Source organism: Alosa pseudoharengus, unplaced genomic scaffold (genome assembly GCF_046254945.1).
Source record: "Alosa pseudoharengus isolate Yale_2024_CS ecotype anadromous, Long Island Sound unplaced genomic scaffold, YU_APseudo_1.1 YU_APseudo_1.1_scf_17, whole genome shotgun sequence".
NCBI lineage: Eukaryota > Metazoa > Chordata > Actinopteri > Clupeiformes > Clupeidae > Alosa > Alosa pseudoharengus.
The window spans coordinates 25,937,499-25,959,238 of NW_027468640.1; the positions used below are offsets into that span (position 1 = coordinate 25,937,499).

Sequence of the window (21,740 nt, forward strand, 5' to 3'; positions counted from 1 at the left end):
GCCTTGTGCAAACATGGGCCTGTGTTCATCTTTTATAAAGTTACACTCTAGAGATAATCTCAGACGAAATAACTTCATAAAAGTAATTGATTTAAACATTTTAATTGAAATAGGTCTGCTCTATCTAACCCTTGTTCAGCTAGACGCGGAGTGGTAAAGACGGGAACGGAAAGAAAAGAAAACCGGTCGAACAGGTAAAACGTAGAGAGCAGCCTGGATCAGGTTTGTTGTCACCGTTATTTCCACACGCATGCGCGCTGTTACCTGTTTCCTGCTGAAATGAGTACCTGCGCTTAGGTCAACCTTTGAATTCGTCTTGTCTTTGGGTGTATATGACACGGAATTTTCATCCAGCATCCGCTCGTTTCTCCATTAATATTTTGAGTACATTGACCTACCTGAGTTCACCTGAGACGCACCTTTGCTACACATCCACTAAGCTTAGGAGGAAGCACACGAAGTCGAAGGAGCGTAGTCTGGAAAACGGCGAAATAGTGGGAGGACAGAGTACCTGCGTAGGTATAGCCAACTTTGAAGAGAGCGGAAAAGGAGCTCGTCGAGTAGGAAAACAGTTATGAGCTAGGCTACTGAAGACTTCTCTTCACTTTTCATCGTCTAACGTCTCGTAACCTACAAATTCGTTTCCCTATTTCTTAATTGCGACCTACGATAGTGAGCTCGTGGAGATAACGGGTGACCAAGAGTAGACCATGCCGCGAGCCTTCCTTGTGAAAAAGTCGAGTAATTCTTCAGGCAAACGGAACTGGAGCGAGCTGCCCGACCATGAGCGTGGAGATATCTATATTCCAGGTGAGACCCGTTAACGTGACGGGAAAGTCTTTCTTTTACGCATAACGGTGGGGAATGATCAAACAAACATAGGTGGTGAATGTTAGTATATATTTTGTGTTGGCCTGCTGGTCATGGTACTGCAACTTAAAATAACATTTTCATTTGTAGCATTTAACAAATTCGCCTAAGCTAGGCTGATGTAAGACTATTGTTGAACTTAGTTCTAGTCCTGGTTGTTGTGGGTAATGAAAAAAATAACTTGAGATCGTTTTGAGACGACGTAGGTCTGTCTACCTTATCCCACATTTGTAACTCTAGCCTGTTGTTTCCGTTATTATAATAACTATTAAGTAATTAAATAATATCTATTATAACATGGATGAAACATGTTATGAAAACGAGGGAGCCGTTACAACCCTTTAAGTTGACCTTCAGACCCAAATGGCTTCCTTATAACTTGAGTCCCGTTGGTTGCAACATTGTCGCCTCAATTATGCTCGTCTTAACTGTATGTTTGCCCAATAGTGTTTTAGTAACAGCCTACTTATATTGGTGAACCTGTCAAAAATGTAGGACAATTTGCCAAAAATCGGATAACCAAGGTGATACGAAAAATATTATGTTTAGTAGCAGGCATGTTAAACCTCAAGACGCCTAGATATGTGCCAAATGTTATCTCGTGCATTATCAGAAAAAGGCTGAGCATATGCAAAGTAGTGTAGCAAACTCGGGTATCCGATAACGCACATGGTCACCTAACGGAATAGTCTTCTGTTTATTGCTTACTCGAACCGTCCATCCGAGGGTTGCCATAGCTAAACTTTTCGCCCGTGAAAATAAATAAAAAAATAAATGAATGAATCTGTTGACTTGTCAATTATATAATTTTGGAGCGGTTTGGTGCGGCTATAGTCATTTGTCAGTGGTGTAGGTTAAGCTATGCCATTGCCCATATTAATAGTCTGTTTAGCTTGAAAGTAATTATTTCAAGGCTTGTGATTTATATTTTGACATAGTATGGCCTTGCTTAATTTTGTACCTTTGATTTTGTTTAGGTCAATGCGTAATTACGCGTTGTAGAATGAACAATAGGTCTATCGAATTAGTAAATTAGAAGTCATAACTTACCAACAGAGCTTACCAATATAATTCAAAAGGGAACCTGATAATATGGGCCTATTTATAATTTCTTCTTTAATAATAGACTTTTATAATAGACGTTTGGACTACACGCGGCACCCAAAAATGTGCCTTTGGTAGATAGTGTATTTTGCTGGTTTAATGTTTAGCCTACATTTGATGTACATTTGATTTTGGAAATTATTCTGAAATCGATTGTAGACTAGAGTAGGCTAAAATGTAAAACAATCACGACATCGCTATTGATTCAGGGAATAAACGAAGGTAAAGAGAGGAGGCAAAAACAGGGTAGAGGCTACAAGCTTCAGATTTGCGCCTGACTTTACTTGGTTAATGTTTAGTGTATAGGGAAGGAAATAACGGACTCTACCGCGTTGGCACCCCTTCCCGCTACACCCTTAGTAAACAGGGCACGGCCCGCTGATGTTTCAACTCAGTGCTCCTTGCCTTTATATGCCTGTTCACCGAATTACACATCCATTGTCCTAATCCTATTTTCTTGCGCCTGTGTTATCGTGCATATCAATTGTACCACTGCGCGAAAATAGACCACTGTTGAGCCTCGGTCTAATTTTTTGATCACCACGCCAGGGAGTCGTCATTGACTATGGTCATTAGCCTACCACGAACAAAAATGTAGGCTAACAAACCTTAAGGTCTAAGGTCTACGGAATAAATAATATGTGTTATTTGAGTGGGTTCTGGTCTGAAAAAACAAAAGGCCTACTTGTTCCTGAATATTTAAGAGCACCTTTAATGTTTAAATAGAGCCCCGTATAGTGTCGGAAAACTCTTAAACTATTTTCTTATTTATATAGTCAAAATAATAAATGAAAACTTGAAATTAATGCTATAACACTGAACATAACCCCAGTTTATAGTCTCCATTGTCCCACTGTGACTGAGAGCACAGTCCAGGTGTAGATAAAGGGAGGGGTAAGCAAACAGCTAACGTTACAGATTAGCCTGCACTAAAGGGAAAGCCATATCAAGCCATGTTTCTCTCTGAGAGAGAAACCTTAAGGGTAGAAACTATTAAAGCTTGCCGTTGTTTTTATGTAGGCTGGGCTACTACAGGGGTTTTGTGTCGTTTTCTCCGCTACACCGATCGATTGCTGTCGCCACGCCCCGCTGGGATCAACCCCTAAAAACCTTCGTAAAGGTGGGCGCGCTGGTGCGCAGGCACTAACTTGAATCGAAGGGCGTAGTCTCCCATTTACTCAAGTTAAAAAGACCGACGTAGTAGCCCTAACGGTAATGCATATCGGCCCATCCCATGGCTGCTGCGTAAACCGATACTCTATTTATTAGGTTCCTGCTCACACCGGTAGCCTGTTATACATTTTCGCTGCGAGCCTGCGACTAGGCCTACCTTTTACCCAGTGAATAGTAAACAAAGTAAATAGTTGGATATGTCCAATATTAATATTTCTAATTAAAAGGTGTTGTGTAACAATGGCACAACTAAAATATGTCTGTAGGCCTATGCCAGTTGCATACTCTGCTAGAGGGACTGAGCTGAAGCATCTCAAAAGCAAACCAGTGCCTCAAGCCTGGCTGGTCCAACTGGTAGAGCTGTAACTGGAGTGTCTGTCTCCAGTGAAAGACAATGCATTTACTAACAGCACATACGCACACACCTGCCTTTCAGGATTTTTAAAGTACACACACACACACAATGCATACACTTGCCTTATGGGTACACCTGGCCTATACGTGTTAGCTGCTTCGTTGTTCCCAGAAAAACAGCTTGTTTTGCAGATTTGCTGGTGTTTCTTTTTATGTGTAATACTCTTTCATGACCAATTGTACACTGTAGGATATCTGTATAAAAAAGGTTCATGTTGATTCACTCGGAGAGCAAAAGTTACTGTTTTGATTGAAAGGGCCAAGACTTGGTGATTAAACAACCTTTAATCCAGTCACATTGTAGAAAAGGGACTTAACCTATAGTGTAGCTGTAACCATATTAATGTTGCTACATTTGAATGTTTTTGCATGTTTCTGTTATAACATCTTTTTTTCTGTCCCTTCCTCTTTCTCTCTAGCACCTATGATACCTACCGTGTTCAGTGAGGAGACGGAAGCCAGTCCTGCCGAGTTTGCCTCATTTCTTTCCACACAAAAAGATCACAACTTGCCGACACAAACTCAGATCCATACCCATGAGTCCTATCCTGTGGTTCCTTCGGCTGAACTACCCTCCTCAACTGCATTAGGTCGGCCTTCTAGCCCAGGACCTGAGAGCAGTAAAAGGCCCACCAGCAGCAATTATATACGCTCAAAGATTAAGGTTAGTTTCTGGCAACTGTTCTATCTGATTTGAATGCATAATATCTAAGAGAAGGCTGGATCATGTGCAGAAAAAAAACATCTGCCAGAAATACTTTCACTATGAAGCTCTGACTCACTGTCTTTGCCTCTTTCTTTGTTTCTGCCCATCCACAGGTGACTACAGGTGAGCTTCCTGGTGAGTTTCAGGGTCAGGACAGCACAGATCCAGTTATTCCTTTTGTCCCCCCTGGTGTAACTACAACTACAACAACAACAACAACAACAACAACCTCAGGTGGCCCTGGCACATCCACAACGCCGATCTTTGTGTGTCATGTATGTCAGAAGACATTCCAGTATCAACGTATGCTGAACAGGCACCTAAAGTGCCATAACGACACTAAAAGGCACCCTTGCAATTTCTGCGGGAAGGGATTCAATGACACCTTTGATCTCAAACGGCATGTTCGGACTCACACAGGTATATGCCAAAATATATTGTTTTCTGATTTTCTGGAAACTCATTTTGTGTTGGAGAAATGTAAGAAGAACCCATGATCTCATTTATATATTTGATTTTTTTTGCCATCTGCAGGTGTTCGCCCATACAAGTGCAACGCGTGCGATAAGGCATTCACACAACGCTGCTCGCTAGAGTCCCACATGAAGAAGATCCACGGAGTGACGCAGCAGTACGCCTACAAAGAACGGCGCAACAAACTCTACGTCTGTGAGGAGTGCGGCCACACGGCGCCAACACAGGATGCCCTGATCGACCATCTCCACACCCTGCATCCTAACAGCACGTTCCTCCGCAACAAGGCAGCGCGTAAAATGGCAAGTCCAGGCGGGAGGCCGATAGGCTCGCCATCAGACGCTCCTATGGCAGAGGAGATGTCGCTACCAGGGTCCCCACTTTCTCTACATAGTGATGATACTACAGGATCCGGTGGCAGTTAGAGAAGAGCTACTCTGTGATAAACGGAAACATGTAGGGCTTTAGTGGAGACATACTGATGGAGAAGCCTAGGTGGTGTTTGATCATCTCCTGGCTCAGTTTGTCAACAAAGGACTTCAAGAAGGAAACTAACAATCAATAGACAAATGGATCTTTGAAGTAGCATTTATATATTTTTTTACTTCACTGTGGTTTTTGGTTACAATTAAGGTATCACATGAATTCTATGTACTTTTGCATATACATTACACATTAACCTTATATTAAAGAAGGTTTGAGATGGGTAGACAGTTGACTTAATGTGTTTTAAAGTGTAACATTATATTCTGTAACTAGAAATTGGCACAAGTAAGCTGCCACATGCACTCAGGATGGGAACTCTCTAAATGCAATCACTACTGTATGCTTAAAATAGCCTATATTATTTCCCCTGTCTTTGATGTAAAGGCACACATGAAATAAGTTCGGACCAGCAGTCCAGTGTCGATGTATGGTTGAGGTATGTTCTAATAGAGCTGTTTACGGCTACGGTATTCATACTTAAGGTGTGTTGCTGGTATGGCCATGGGTAATGGAATTCAAGCAGACTTGTACAAATCTGTGCTTGTTTTTCAAAATGGATTTTCTCAACTAATATATTCAGAAAAATATTGTTGTATAAAGAGAGCTTTATATTTATCTTTATATGTCTGTACTGTTGTTGATGTTTTTTTCTGCCTTTTTTATTTTTACAAATTTCTATTGTGATTGTGCAACTTTTGCTTGTAAATATTGTAGTATACCCTGAAAGGGAAGGCAGTGGTTGAAGCCTTACCAAGCAATTAGGCCTATGGTCCTTTTTGCCATTTTTGACTACAACCCCCCTTTCAGCATGTTTTCCCCATGAAACACATTACATTACTGATACTGATCCTGTGTCTTTTGGGGGGAATTGACACCTTGCATAAATCACATAAAGTATGCCAAGAACTTGCTGCAGCTTTATGCTGTTTGGAGAAGAAAACATTATATAGGTTATAGCTTCATTTTTGAAATTGTAAATGAAAGTAAGGCACCAAACATTTTAGATCACTAATGGCATCATATGTTGTATCTTGTCTTTGCCAAAGATGTGAGATTTTTTGGGGGGAATCACTACACTCATCATTAAATCATGTTTTCCAGAGGTCTTGTTTTGCAAGAATAATGAGCATTATTTCCTGTTAAGTGCATGGGAGCGCAGTGTGTGTATGGGTGAATGTGTGAGCGCAGCAGGAAGACATAGCCTAGCCTATGTACTGGATTCCAGACCCCTGTTGGGTCTTGTCAGATTCCAAAATAAACGCTCATCTCCTGAAGGGTTCCAGGGCTTTAACAGTACTCGGGCAGTGCAACTACAGATATTAGGCTACTACCTTGTAAGAATATATTGACTTTTGCTTGTAGGCAAAGCTTAGCTTAAGACCTGTACCCATAGAATACCAAGTTCTTAAAGCTACTTCACCTTGATTTACCCTTTAATTGAGGTGGGTCTCTGGCAATTTAATAACAAGCATCTCCATCTATACACAACATTCATGCCTCTATACAGTACTTAGTGGCCTATCCTGAAATAGGATAGATTATAGGGCTTTTTCTTGGATTTGGGGGTGGGGGTATTTTTTTTGTATGCTATTTAGTTTTTATAGACCTGCGGATCCAACACAAGCCATCATGTGTGACAAGGTCTGCCGAATGTGGAAACAATTGCCTAAAGGCGTCAAAGGGTTATCATTCAACATATTTGCTTTTGTGAAATATTCAAGCTATGGTGATTTTGTTTTCATTATGCAAAGGTTAATAAAATAACGCAAAACGTTTACACGTTAAGGACTGAAGATGGCGCTGTTTAGTTAAATGATTGGTCCATCAATTTCCATTGCACATGCGCAATGTTTCAAAAACAGTGACGGCGTGCAAGTACCAGACAAATATAGACCACTTTCTACTCAATGAATGAATGAAGCTTGAAACGCATTTGGTAAAGTTTTTACGATGTCCCATGACGTAAAACAGCGTTTAGTAAGATTAGGAAATTAAATTGTACATCCCCTTGGCTTGTTGTTAGCTAATTTGTATACTTTGGAAACATAAGCTAATCAACCAGCCAGATAGCAGCTTAGCTTAACGTTATGTTACCTTTTTGAAGAGTTAACGTTATAGTTTGATTGCATGAACTTGTCAAAACATGCATCAGCTTAACAAGTGAGCGCTGTGGATATCGCAAATAGGCAGACTAAAAAAGACAGGGCATTTTGTGCACCTAAACTTAGCAATGAGTGCAATGATGCTAGCTGTTGTTCAACGTAGTGTTGTTTCGTTGAATGTCTTGCACCTTTCATAGCAGGTAGAGGAATGCCATCTGAACCAGTGCGTCTGGGTCGGAAACGGGCCCTACCCCCCTGTCCAAATCCCCTGTTCCTTCAGTGGCTAACCGAGCTGCGAGATCAGGCAGCAGAGAAAGGCCTTAAAACTCAATACGTGTATCAGAAGGTGAGGCCAATCCTTGGATCTGAAGCTGTCGAATTACAAACTAGTGTATCTAGTTTAGATGTGTATTTCAAAATTTACTTTCCTCAGGCACTAAGTTCTTTGAAAAAGTACCCTCTCCCACTGAAGAACGGGAAAGAAGCAAAGATATTACAGAATTTCGGGGACGGTATCTGTAAGATCTTGGATGATCGACTTGAGAAGTATTATAAAGAAAATGGTGAGCTCATTCAAAGTAGCCTACAGCCTATACACATTACACACTCCCATCTATCTCCTATCACCTCTATCACTCAGGTATTATAAAACATATCATATTTCTGGCCTTGTCTGATATCGTTCCTAATGTGTTACTAGAAGTGCTGTGTCTGTTTCCCCTATCTTTCACCCCACCTCTTCCATGTCAGGTCCAGACGCACCCATACATTCCCTCCCCAGTGAAGTAAAGGCTTCAGGTCAGTGCAGCAGTAACCAGGACCCGTCAAAAGCTTCCTCAAACACTCAGGAACCCTCTGCAACGAGTGGTGGACCCCACAAGGTGGAGATGCGCTGTCTCACTTCAACCTAGTGGTTTATGTCATGTAAACATATTTGCAGTTTTTAAATGGAAATGGTCATCTCTTGTTTGTTTTTTATCTGTTGGCAGAGGACCAAAAAAGTAGATGCAGGGAAAGCGAAAGGGGGCCAAAAGAAAAGGGGATATGTTCCTCAGAAGAGGTCTGGAGGTTATGCAGTGCTGCTCACACTCTACAGGCACACTCAGGTACATGCATGCACACGTACTCCCCGACCACATCATATTCAAAGCATTTACAGCCGCATTGAGTCACGGAGTTGCGCCAGCTCACTCTCTCCTTTTTATTATTTCTATGGTCCAAAGGTCCCAGGCAATAAAGGCTTCATGTTCAAAAATGAGCTGCAGGCGGAGTCTCAACCTCTTTGTGACAAATCGTTCACTGTGGTTAGTGCAAGTGACCGACTTTATCATTTCAGAATAATATGATATGTGACAGTGTTTTATAGTCTTTCTCATATCAGATGGCAAATGGAAAAGGAGTTGTGCTAACTGTGCTCTCTTCGTCTGGTGCATGTACAGCCAGATCTGGGGAGTAAGTACACAGCCTGGTCCTCTGTCAGCACTCTCGTTCAGAGGGACTTGGTGCTGAAGACTCACAACCCAGCCAGGTAAATCCCATAATTCCTCATGTTTGAAAATAACTTTATCCTGAGACTTAATCTATGTCGTGAGACTGGATTTCCCACTAAAAAATCATGCAGTCCAAAAATAGTATTTTGAGTTTATCTTTCCCCCACTCACATTTTGCCCCCCCCTTTTGTCATCGCTTTTCTATCATCCTGTCTCAGATACGCTTTGACTGAGCTGGGCCTGGCTGTCGCAGAACAACTAGAATCAGGAGATAAGGAGGAGAGGAGTGAACAAGACGTGGAAGACACGGGTGAAGCAGGAGAACCAGTGGCCTGTCCAGACACAGTGGATCTGACCCAGGGTGATGATGATGATGATGATGGTGAAGATGAAAGAGAGGGCAGGTGAGGGGTGACCCACTTGAAAGAAACTTCTTAAGGGGGGCATTTTTATTAAAGTGTAATTACAGCGAATTATGCCGTTTTTCTGCATTAAAACAAATAAGCTGTGGAGACAGTATTTTTCGTTGATCAACCACTACCGAGCTTGCTCCGGTATATGCTATAGCCCCAAATCGCAAACAGTGGATTAAGTATATAGTATATATACTCTTTTGGCCCCGTGAGGGAAATTTGGTCTCTGCATTTATCCCAATCCATGAATTAGTGAAACACACACAGCACACAGTGAACACACAGTGAGGTGAAGCACACACTAATCCCGGCGCAGTGAGCTGCCTGCAACAACAGCGGCGCTCGGGGAGCAGTGAGGGGTTAGGTGCCTTGCTCAAGGGCACTTCAGCCGTGCCTACTGGTCGGGGTTCGAACCGGCAACCCTCCGGTTACAAGTCCGAAGCGCTAACCAGTAAGTAGGCCATGGCTGCCCTAGCTAAGGGCCATGAGCGAAATGCTTCCCAAATAGCATTTTTTTAACCAGTAATATTGCTCAAAACAGCATCAAACCTCGTCAGTAGCTTGCTCAAGGTCCCGACACCTAAAACAAAGCACCAACAAGCAAAATTAGCAATATTATGAACAATATTACTGGTTAAAAAATGGCAGGTCAAACTCTGTGAATAATCGGAAATCAGAATCGGCCCAGAAAATTGCACCTGATATATCATATAGGATCATATAGAGGGGTCTGCAGGGACCTGACTGCTCTTGAGTGTGGTGATTGTTTTTGAACAGGTTGGCAAAGAGGGCGCCCCCTGCTGCTTGTTTGGATGATGAAGTGGACCTGACAGAAGAGTGCCTGGCTGTGGAACAAAGAGAGGCAGCAGCAAATGGCATTCTTCTGCCTGGCTGCTATGACATCATTCTCTGTATTGACTTCATAGAAACAACTGGGTGAGACCATAAGTCTAGGAGCCTAGTATTATGCACTTGTGCATGCACTTGACTGTGGAAAAAAAGGTTTAAGAACCCTCTGAATACTTAACGGTTAACTTAACAGTTTCCTCTTCAGAGAGGAGTTGATCAATGCTTGTTTATGTATCACAGGGGCAATACTGTCAAGAAGCAAGACCTGGTTAAGGAGTTGCAGAAGAATGGAGTGACCTTTGACATTAGGAAGCTAAATGTGGGGGACTTCCTTTGGGTTGCCCGAGAACGAGTTGCCCCTGATCAAGGTAATGTAGCACCGTATATGCACAACTTTAATCATGTACACACAGGCACTTCTATCTCCAGTACTTCTTCACAACATGTGACGTTTTAATTATGCTTTACCAGATTTGAAATGCTTACCAAAGATTGTGATAGTGTTGGTCCCTCTGGCGAAAATGATACCCTAAAACTTCTGTATTTCCTATAAACAAAATAGATGACTGAATAGAGTGCCTGGTGTCTGAATATTCATAAACCTTCATCACAGAGCAACTACGGCCACCTCCGGTCAAAGAGTTGGTCCTGGATTACATCGTCGAGAGAAAACGAATGGATGACCTGTGTGGCAGCATTATAGACGGGCGCTTTCGGGAACAGAAGGTAAAATCAATGGCTCAGCCAAGTGAAATGTACCTGAAATGACCTCTTAGTTAGTAGCATCCATGTTAGTTGTGTAACTGAAGCGTTCCCTTTACATACCGTCTGCTGCATCAATTAGCTTCCACTATAATCAATGGAACTGGCTACACCAGACGTGATGGCGGCACATACGTTAAAAACAAATTAGACCAGTCTTTTAAAACTGTTTTTATGCTACACAAACAGAGCGCTTCAATTAAGGGGCCGGTGTAGCCCGGGCCTTACTTAGCTTGGTAGTCTGGAGGAGTAACCTATATAAAACCTGAACACTCATGGATGTTGCCTTTTCCTCACAGTTCCGTCTTAAAAGGTGCGGCCTGTTCAAGCCCATTTACCTGGTGGAGGAGCACGGGTCAGCTGCTGCTCACTTAAGTTTACCGGAGAGCACCTTGCAGCAGGCTATAGCCAATACACAGGTGTGACACACACACTTACTTACGCACATACACTCTTTCACTTCAGGTGTCTGCTTAAACTGCTTAAACTTGAAATTATGAAAAATGATTGATATTATTGATAAAGGCTGTGTGCCGAAAACATCGGTTATAAATAAATAATGCATTAAAAGATCAGAGTGTGTGGTTAGTTACTCTTTTTTTTAAACGTTAAATTTTACTATAACACAGTATAACTGGCATGTTTTCACGCTTTCAAACTGTTTTCTGAGGAAGAATAAAAATAATTGGTAACAGTTAAAGATGTTAATACAATGATTCCCCACACTCAATTAAATAATAGAGTTAATAGCGTTATTGCCAGTATTAAATAACTTCTCATACTGTGTGCGTGCTAGGTGGTGGATGGCTTCTTTGTGAAAAGAGTACAGGATGTGATGGAATCTGCTGCCTACCTCACCATTATGACCAGATACCTACAGAAGCTGTACCAAGTGAGATGCAAATTCTTGTGACAATGACCTTTTGGGCTCTGCTGTAGACATAATTCTAATTATCGGTACTGAATATTTAGGATGAGGTACAGTCCACCATTCTGGCAAAAGGTTGGTGAGATTTGAGCTCAACAGCCTATCAGATTATACCTCTGCTCTTCAGGCTCCTAATTTGACATATTGATTGGCTGTGAGAGTGTATGGCTTGGTTGAAGCCACGGTTCTTGAACCAGTTCCATTAAAAAGAATTGAGCCTTGGTGCTTTCTAGTGAGTCAGCCCACAACCGTGCCACCAGTCCTAAATGCAACCTAGGATGTGTCATCAACAGGGAGGGCGTTGCCTGTTAACTATAAAATGATGCACCCACTCCGGTTCACAGGAACAACTATTTTTGGTGCCAGCTCCGAACCAAATTTCCAGGTTCTGATCAGATTTACTTTTGATCAAAATTCTGTGAATGGTCCAATGTCAGGAATATGAACCAGACATTGTCAGTTCTCTGTTGGTGGAAGAGGCCTGTTGGTTTTCCATTCACAGATCCAGGACCGTGTGTGAACATCAGTGTTTCTTGTGCATGTGTAACGGATGCCAGCTAGCTTAGCTGTGCTTGTGGAACGTTGGTAAACCTCACTCCCCGACGCCTCAAGAGTGCTGCTGTCATGCGAGCTAGTAGCCTGGGATTTTAGCTCAACTGTCTCGCTCGCCGTGCGTGCAGGTTCAACACAACGCAGGTTACACATGTACACAGAACAGATCGCTAGAGGGCCAGAAAGTTTAGCCAAATGTACTGTATATTGGATTAGGCTCATAGACCATTTCAGATGAAACCTATGCTTATGCTGCATGCTTTACTATGATATCTGAATATGATATGAAGGTCTGAATGATTTGGTACATTTTGTGAAGTTTGGGCTTGTTGTGGGTAATGTGGTTTATGTTTTCGGTTCATTCTGTCAAAAGTCTAGTGTGCCAGTCTGTGTCTAAGCCCAGCCTAAGTCATTGCTTGGGCTTTTTTTTTTCAGAACCGGACACTGTACTGTCGCTCCAGAGAGCTGGAGGGAGACGGCCCAAGAGATGCCAGCGTCTCTTGTTCTCTAATGTCCTTTGCTGAATTCAACCATGGAGCAGTCAAAAATAAGGTAATGTGCATATTAGGGCTGCAACAATTAATGGATTATTCTAGTAGTTGTCTATTAAATTAATCGCTAACTATTGGTAATCGGTTTATTAGTTTGTTTAATTTTCTAAGGAAAGTACCTCAAAATTCACTGATTTCAACTTTTTAAACTTGAATATTTTCCCATTTACTTACTTAACTTTACAGTAAACTAAATGTCTTCGGTGTGTGGACATTTTTCACCATTTTCGGACATGTTATCGGTCAAACAACTAATTGATTAATTGAGAAAATAATCGACAAATGAATCCACTACAGAAATAATCATTAGCTGCTGCCCAGGCACATAGTAAGTCTGTGTGGTAAGAGGTTAAAATTCAGGTTATTTTCATCTCTGCTGCATGTCTTCATTTCCTGAAGTGTCAGACCGTGAGGGAGGTGTTTGCCCGCCAGCTAATGCAGATCAGTGGACTCTCTGGGGACAAAGCGGCAGCCATATTGGATCGCTACAACACAGTGAACAGGTACACACTCTCTACACTCTGTACTTTGGTTTAAGCACAGTCACAAAAAACAGAAACAAAGATCCTCCATTTTGTTTCTTCTCCAGCCTTGTGCAGGCCTATGACCGATGCTCTAGTGAAGCAGAGAAAGAGAAACTTCTCTCCTCCATCAAATATGGAAAACTTAAAAGGTTTGCCCCATTTTAATTTACCCTGCCGTCATCATCCATCTTGATTACCCATCAAGTAAATATTTCCCAGGCTAATTGTTTTGGCTGGTGTTCAACTGTATTGATGTAGCCTGTCCCTGTTTTTGCAACCACAAGATTGTCCATATATGTCCATCACATTACTGGAGTCTTCACTATTTAAAATTAGTAATCTACCATGGCTAATTGCCTATAGATAGCTAGCCTACCATGTAAATGTTTACACCATTTTGTGGAATTAATGAGATGACACTTGTTTTTTTGCCATTGATATTTCCCCACAGGAACCTGGGTCCAGCTCTCAGCCGTACTGTTTACCAGCTCTATTGTACTAAAGGTCCACTGTCATAGTGTCCCACATAGGGTCATATTTTTGTTCAGCAGAATTTGTTCTTTGCCATGTTTGTTTTCATGTATCAATTGATCTGTAAAATAATAAACTAAGGATTTAATAAAGTTTATAAATTAAATAAAATGAAAATAACTTTTTTCCTGAAAGGTGGGTTCCCAAGATCGATACATATTAATTAACTTAAAGGGTTGTTCTGTAACAAGTCCGAATATTGCAATGCTTTACCAATGTGCGTGTGCGCATGTTTAATAGGCTACATCGTGTAAACCGCTGTGACAAATGTTTAGGTCTGCCCGATTGTTTATGTACAGGTGGGTGACGTCAGTGGGGGGGGGAAGACACGGAAGGTGAAAGGCATCGTTCCTGAAAGACGGGATTGGAAGGAACCTCCGATGACGTGCGCTATTTTTTCGTGCAGATAAAATCCAACTCGTGAAAAGACAGCATTTTACTCATTTGCCTGGTTAAGGTGTTTCGTTTTGGAAATGTCCTTAACTCACTGATCTGTTAGCCTAAGCTCTGGAAGCATCTTCCGCTCATTCCTGCATCCGCGTTACCGCCTCTGCACCGACGAATCGCATCCAACCTACCTGCGCATCCTTGAATTAGTTGCCAAAATGGCATCGGCAGCGTCGGGAACAGGCTAGCAGGCGACGTGCCCTGATGTGATGAAATGGACCGTGTATGTCCAATATATTTGAGTTCAACAGCTTGGGAGTGACTGGATGCTAGTTTTTGAAAATAATGCCAGAATGCCGCAGGCACTGCTGTTGTGAAACTGGATCCGGTCAAGCGACGAATGGGGTGACTTCTCCGGCAAGAAGGTCCCAGGCGCGGGCCATCGGATTCAGCGCCTCCCGGGCGGACCCCCGGCTCTAACGGGGTCGTCTGGGGGGCAATCGGAGAAAATGCAGGAGGTGACGGTGGAGGGGGGTGATCCCATTTTAGACGGGACTAACAGAGAGGTGGTAAGACGTTTTGGTTTGGATCAATTTTTGTTAGAAGCAGTCCTCCAAATTAAGTCAAATTCTAGGGAGTAGCTAATGGCTATGGCGAATATGCTACACTCAAGTTATAGGCCTATCATAATTGCTCATTAATTTAAATTATATTTTACAAATATGATGGGGCCTAGGCCAGATCTGAAGATGTTGGTCTCCTTTTCCCACGTCCGGTAGGCTTGTTTTCTTTCATGTAGTGGGCCATGAAGCTTCACCACATGCAAAGGAAACTTTAGAGAATCTTGTAAGCATGTGGACATGGTTAGACTGTAGAATAGGCCTATCTTCCAAAGTATGGACATCTTCAAACGCTTGAAGGCCTGTTCAATTTTTATATCAGTGTACATTCACTTAGTATACCCATATCTGCCTTTTCACCATTTTTAAATGGCTGCACTGCATTGTAGGTTTCTACAGTAGACATAATTTCATAGACCATGGTCATATACACTCACCTAATCTTTGACACACTGGTAATGTGCAAATTCTTAATGTCATGCTTGTATCTTAACAGAGGGGACAAAAGCTACAGGGAATTTTTATGTAGCCTGTGTTTTCACCTTATATTTGAGATTGTGTTGGGAGATCAGTTTCAAAGAATAGCGAGAATACCTGCTGTGGCATCGTCATATCCATGCTTGTGTGTCCATACAGTACATTTTGTTCTATACATTACAGTAGTTGCCATGCATAGAGTGATCCAGGTTTGTGCTGAGTATAGACTGTGTCTGACAGATCAAGCAGCAACACTGATGCAGTTAGATGCACATTCATACACTAGTTGGAAAAGAGTGAAAACAAAGAACATTCTAGATTCTTGCAGTTTCCCCGAGATGACCTTGTCAAGTTTTATTTGATCAATGGCTTTAAGTCGTTTATGTTCGAAAACATTTCCTCATTTTGTATTACCATACTGACACATCACCATAACGCATACAAATCTTGCTGGGTCTATCATTGTCATTCTCTTTCTCTGCCAATCTGAGGTGCTGAGTTAACTTTCTGTCTCTTGTTACATGCAGATCAATGCTGATAGAGACAGGCAGAGAGGAGAGGGATGGGACGACAAAGAGAGAAACTGGGACTGTTCAGCGCTAAGCTCCTGTGTGTGTGTGTCAGTGGTGCAGTCAGTGTGCCGTGTTTTCCTCGGCTCTCACGGCAGTTTGCCCTTCACACAGATGGCCCAGTCCATATGGGTGCATGTCTCTCAGACTCCAATTCCTCTTCACTGGGTGACAGAGATGCAGCAGGGTGTATGGGCAGTGCTCTAACAAACAGTGCATTGCAGGCCAAGGCAGGGATGAAGGCATCCTTTGATTATATGCCAAACTTATGTTGGAGAACAACGGAGTCAGTCGGAAAAGGTTATGCTGAGAATACCCTGCGTTTGGCTTTTCTGGACAACTGTCCATCACATTATTTCAATGGCCAGGACCTTTTTGCTGGCTATAGCTGAAACTCTAAAGAATCACAAGCCAGCATACTCTTTCTCTTTTTCCTTTCCCTGTACGTAAGGCCTACTAAAGTATATTTAGCCTTTAACATAGTGTTTCTTTGCATCAGTTGCCACCTCACTAAGATTGTCCATTGTTATAATGAATAATCTAATAACCAAATACCCTCAGAGTATACACAAACTGAATATGAAATGAGCGTGTCATTGCGACCTTCTGCACAACCCTAGCCCTGTGGCTCTTCACTAGAAAGGAGCTGATGAACAGTCATTGGAATTCCCACACCTGTATTAGTATATTATTGTTGGAGAGAATCACTAACTAGGACTACTTCCTTCTCTAATTTCCTGCATCCCACATTCCAATCCTGCTCATTTCCCTTTCCCTAATTTCCTGCTCATTTCCCATTTTCAACAACTTTTTGTTAACCAGGGTTCCTACACATTTTCCATTTCAAAATTCCATACTTTTTCCATACTCAAATTTTCAAACTTCTCAGTAGATTTTTCTGACCATATTCTAGACATTGTCAATGGAGCGTTCTATTAGCATTTGAAGAGCTGTATAATAATGTTTATTATTAACTTGTTAGCCCTCAGAAAACACTTGCCCATTGTTGGATACTTTTCGTTGGGGAAGAGCTGTGTTGGAAGGTGCACTCACATTTTTAGTTCTTTGTAGATACAGCATAGCCTACATATGTTGGAGACTAGCACACTGCTGGCAGAGGCCTCACCGTAAACAGTATTATTTGTTTGCAATAACAGTTTATCAGATAATGCAGTATCCATGTCTTGGTAACTTTTACAAAATCAAAAAAGTATACCAGTTTTTTAGCCGAAAATAGCAAAGCTACGCAAACATACCAGTGCACAATGGTATAGGGCATGTGCATAGAACAGGGGTTTTCGATTTGGTTTTAATACCAGAGTCCCCTTGTGGGAGAGATTTTTTTCTGAGGACCCCTATTCAATTGTATCTTGATGTGGACTGACAGTTAAGCTACACAATACTTAGTTCCTACTCAATAGGAATGGTTCGTTATGACCTGAGTGAAGTGATTAGTACTGTAGATGCAATAGTCTGGAAACACAAATATTTCTCCATACCCTTGTTTCTTTTTTCCATACTTATCCAGACCTGGAAATTACTAAAGTCAAATTCCATACTTTTCCAGGTTTTCCATACTGCGTAGGAACCCTGGTTAACTAATAATAACCATTCTGTATTAGTTTCAGTGATGTATTAATAGTAATTTGTTTATTAGTACGCCTATCTGCTAGACACTTCCTGGAAGGCTTTTCAGCCACCACGAACATTTCCAATTGACCATCACACAGACCCAGTTGGGTGTTACACCTAGTGAATGAGCAGGTTAAAATGCTTAAGGATTCATGCGTGTGTAGAAGTTGAATAAAGAGTTGCACTGTTAGGCATAAACAAGATGTGTAGTGTAGGAGTGAACATGAAAGGAGCAAAATAGAGGATGCCGTTGCTGATGCTCCACCGGATATAAATGTGCTGGCTGAAACAGTTTTCCGTGGCATATAGTCCATTGAAGCTGATGAGGATTTTCCATTTGATGAGGATAACTACATCATTTAACTGCATTATTTAAGAGATGTTGGTGATAGCCGTTGTTAATGGTTGGCTGATGGGATGAACTACCAGTGAATATGCAAAAGAAATAAGCTTTAATACAAACTAATGTCTTTTTGCTCTGTCAGAATCAGATTTATTCTGACCAGTTTCGTGATATCTGCCTTCCATCTATTTAATGGTCATTATAAGTCCACCCCTGCTCCACTCACGTCTGTTTCCCTTTCTCTCCCCTGCAGCAACGTCCGGTAAGGCAGTCCCTTCTAGCGTCTCTGTGTCGCGAGTCGCACTGGAAGTGCCTGCTGCTGACCTTGCTCATGTACGGCTGCTTCGGCACTCTGGGCTGGTGTGCCTTCTGCACCGTGCCCGTCCTCCCTTCTTCCTCGTCCTCCTCGTCCTTGTTCTCCTTCGCCGCCGCCCCCTTTGACCACTCCAACGATCCCACGGAGCCGCCCTACGCCTACGGCGACCTCGGGATGACCAGCCCGTGCTCCAGCGGCTACGTTTACATCCCGCTGGCCTTCCTGGCCATGCTGTACGTGGTGTACCTGGTGGAGTGCTGGCACTGCTACTCCAAGACGGCCACGCTGGCGCAGGCGGAGACGGCCGAGGTGTACGAGCGCGTGCAGAGGCTCCAGCAGGCCACGCCCTGCATCTGGTGGAAGGCCATCAGCTACCACTACGTGCGGCGCACGCGGCAGGTGACGCGCTACCGCAACGGCGACGCCTACACCAGCACGCAGGTGTACCACGAGCGCGTCAACACGCACGCCGCTGCCTCGGAGTTCGACTACGGCCGCTACGGCGTCAACGACGTGTCCAGGGACCTGCGGGGCCTGATGGAGCACCCGGCCGTGCGCCTTCGCTTCACCAAGTGCTTCAGTTTCGCCAGCGCGCGGGCGGAGGCCGCCTACCTCACGCAGCGCGCTCGCTTCTTCGGCGACAACGAGGGCCTGGACGACTACATGGAGGCGCGCGAGGGCATGCACCTGAAGAACGTGGACTTCCGCGAGCACATGCTGGCCTTCCTGGACCCGGCGCGGCAGCCGTGGTTCGCGCGGCACGCCGTCTTCTGGCTGGCCTCCGCCGTGCTGCTGTCGTGGCCGCTGCGCGTCGTGGCCGAGTACCGCACCGCCTACGTGCATTACCACGTGGAGAAGCTGTTCGGCGACCGCGACGAGACCCGGTCGGGCGACGGCGGCGACGGAGGGGGAAGCGAGGCGGCCAACAACGAGAGGAACGGTAGCGTCGGAGGTGGAGGCTCCAGCTACAGAGCCATCTCTCGCGTCAACACCGTGGACATGACCGAGCTGGAGTGGCACATCCGCTGCAATCAGCAGATGGTGCCCAGCTACTCGGAGGCCCTGCTGATGGACCTGGACACCGGTGGCCCCAACCCGGCCGTGGCCCAAACCGGAGCCCCAACGCTGGCGGGAGGAGGAGGAGGGAACGGAGCCCCGGCCGCCCCGGTGGCGTTCGCCTCGGCCTACCTGCTGCAGAGCTGCCCCCGCTGCAGGCGTTCCACCAGCAGCGCCTCCCTGCCCTCCAGGCTGCGGGGCCCGACGGCGGCCCTGCTCACGGGCACCATGGCTGGGATGAGGGCCAGCGTGGCAGCGGCGGGGGGGGGCGGCGCGCCGGGAGCTGGGCCCGGGAGGCTGGTGCTCAGCCGCAGCGGCTTCTCCCTCGGCCGGCTGCAGGCCTCGCGGCCGGCGTCCCTGTTCCACTCGCGCAGCGTGGGCGGGGGGCTGGGGGGACGAGGAGAGGACGGAGGAGGAGGAGGAGGAGGAGGAGGAGGGGGCTTCCTCGGTTTGGGATCCAGGCAGGACGAGGAGAGTAGGGGAGTGCTCGAGGGCGACGGCGACGAAGAAGAGGAAGAGGAGGGGGAAGTGAATGAGGTGAGCGAAGAGAATGAAGAGCGACAGGAGAATGAGCAGGAAGAGGAGGATAGAGAGGATGGGAGGGAGGGAGAGAGGGAGAGACCACCAGCCTATCAGGACGCATTCTTCTTCCCCGTGCTGATTGTCCATGGAGAGGAGAGCTGCCATTCTGGAGAAGATATTTCATAAAGCAGTTGAGACAGAGAGTAACATGGATAGAAACAATGAAATATAAAAGAAAAACATGTATTTGAAAATGAACATAGTAAAAAAAAACTTTAGTATGTACATAAGAAAGGGCAGATAGATATTTTGATGTAAGAATATTGTAGGCTAGGGAATTTTGAGCATAAGGAGAGTGCAGGTTAAAAAGGACCAAATGGCACATTTACAGTATGTGAGCTGAAGTCAGAAAAAAAATACTCAGATTGTTGGATAACTATGCAATGACAAGGGGACGTGAGGAGACAGTCAGAATGGATGTTAGGCCTATCCCTGCAATTCCTTTAATGCTTAACTAAAGAAGAACAGGACCCAGGGCAGGACGGTGTGGACATATTTTGTCTTCCAAGACCAATAAGAAATAATCACCGTGAACACAAAGAAAGAAAACATGTCTGTCACATTCAGCCATTTTGTCTAATGAGGGTCTAAGAGCATCTGTCTTGTGGATCAGACGTCAAATGAATCTCAAGCCGATGGGTCTGTATACATCAGGATTTCTCATTTTCTTATTTCAATCAAAATGATCTCAGCTTTTGTATTTCAGCCTTTTTCCTGATTCATTTGACCTTCTGTTCCAAGTTCAGTGATAACAGGTAACTTTTGAAAATGCCTCAGCAAAGGAAATGTACCATTGACATTTTTTTTTTTTTTGTCAAAGTGGGGGAGACCTGTGGAAGTTTTTGTTCACCCCTGCCTGTAACCTCAAGTCCTTATGGGAATTCAGCCTGAGGCTATATTTTCAGTAGGTCTGGAAGCCCAATCACCCCTCTGCCTTTTTTGTCTTTTCGACTGATCTCTGGTTTTCTTTTTAGCCATGTGAGCCTTTCAAAGGCTTCCGAAATAAACAGAAAGTATACATTAGATCAATAATTATGCTAAAGATTAAGCAACTCTGTTGGCTGTTGGATAAGAATTTCAGTGCAAAGACTATTATAGACCATTTTTTCATTCCCCCTCATAAAGGGTCATCTCTTTATTTTTGAACACGACTCACTTTATTTGCACTACAACAAGTTTTTGTATCATTTTGAGCTCAAGCTTCTCACCAACTTTGCCTCACAAATATTGTTGCTCTTTGTCGTAATAACTCGGCATCACTTTGATTCGTGAGAAAAGATATTCTTGCAGCATGTTGCCTTTCATCCACATACAGTGTGTAATGCTGACCTTAACAGATGCTGAAGCATCATATTATATCTGTGCAATTGGTATCGGGATATAGCCTTTTGTGCCATTATACAACCTCTGACTTCCTGGTGATATTGTACATGACAAGTCACATGCCTCCATCTGCTTGAAGTCTACATCACGTTGAGTCAGACTATATGCAGCAAGCAAATACTCCACAACTATACTTTGTCTCCAGTATAGCTTTTTCTTGTAAGTGATCAACTTTGTGCATCATATAAAGAGCACCACACCTCATGCCAAAGCTGAACCAGTCATGTACACATGTATGAATGAAAGTCACATTCACACAAACAGTTATACTCGCTTCCACATTATATTACACCATTTAAATTAGAAAGGAAGAAACTGAAGAAAAAGAACATATTAAATCTTACCGTAATGTTGTCAGAATGTCTTGTGTTGCAACCTGAATGTTGACTATGATCTACTAAGAGTACACAGCGAACGTTCCGTGTGTCACAGATGTGTGTGATTCT

At 43.6% G+C, this 21,740-nt stretch overlaps 3 protein-coding genes across 4 annotated transcripts; all 3 read left to right on the forward strand.

Annotated features, from left to right (window-relative positions):
• The first annotated feature begins 272 nt into the window (after positions 1 to 272).
• Positions 273 to 6,329, forward strand: ovol1a (ovo-like zinc finger 1a). The gene is made up of 4 exons (XM_076289094.1): positions 273 to 810; positions 3,981 to 4,225; positions 4,381 to 4,687; positions 4,802 to 6,329. The coding sequence occupies exons 1-4, from the start codon at positions 711 to 713 to the stop codon at positions 5,164 to 5,166; spliced, it is 1,017 nt and encodes a 338-aa protein (XP_076145209.1). The 5' UTR covers positions 273 to 710; the 3' UTR covers positions 5,167 to 6,329.
• Positions 6,330 to 7,080: 751 nt separating this feature from the next.
• mus81 (MUS81 structure-specific endonuclease subunit) lies at positions 7,081 to 13,995 on the forward strand. Of its 2 annotated transcripts, none has more exons than XM_076289726.1 (17): positions 7,081 to 7,163; positions 7,527 to 7,675; positions 7,763 to 7,892; positions 8,080 to 8,210; positions 8,319 to 8,435; positions 8,553 to 8,633; positions 8,769 to 8,857; positions 9,038 to 9,223; positions 10,010 to 10,168; positions 10,322 to 10,449; positions 10,695 to 10,807; positions 11,143 to 11,262; positions 11,640 to 11,735; positions 12,759 to 12,875; positions 13,274 to 13,377; positions 13,464 to 13,547; positions 13,850 to 13,995. In XM_076289726.1, the coding sequence occupies exons 2-17, from the start codon at positions 7,538 to 7,540 to the stop codon at positions 13,914 to 13,916; spliced, it is 1,860 nt and encodes a 619-aa protein (XP_076145841.1). In that variant the 5' UTR covers positions 7,081 to 7,163; positions 7,527 to 7,537; the 3' UTR covers positions 13,917 to 13,995. The 2 variants fall into 2 exon arrangements, with proteins under 2 accessions (XP_076145841.1, XP_076145842.1); XM_076289727.1 differs by having other exon boundaries at positions 7,093 to 7,163; positions 7,530 to 7,675.
• Positions 13,996 to 14,825: 830 nt separating this feature from the next.
• LOC143128050 (transmembrane protein 151A) lies at positions 14,826 to 20,037 on the forward strand. The gene is made up of 2 exons (XM_076289728.1): positions 14,826 to 14,885; positions 18,211 to 20,037. Exons 1-2 carry the CDS (start codon positions 14,826 to 14,828, stop codon positions 20,035 to 20,037), a joined length of 1,887 nt encoding a protein of 628 aa, XP_076145843.1.
• Positions 20,038 to 21,740: the final 1,703 nt, after the last annotated feature.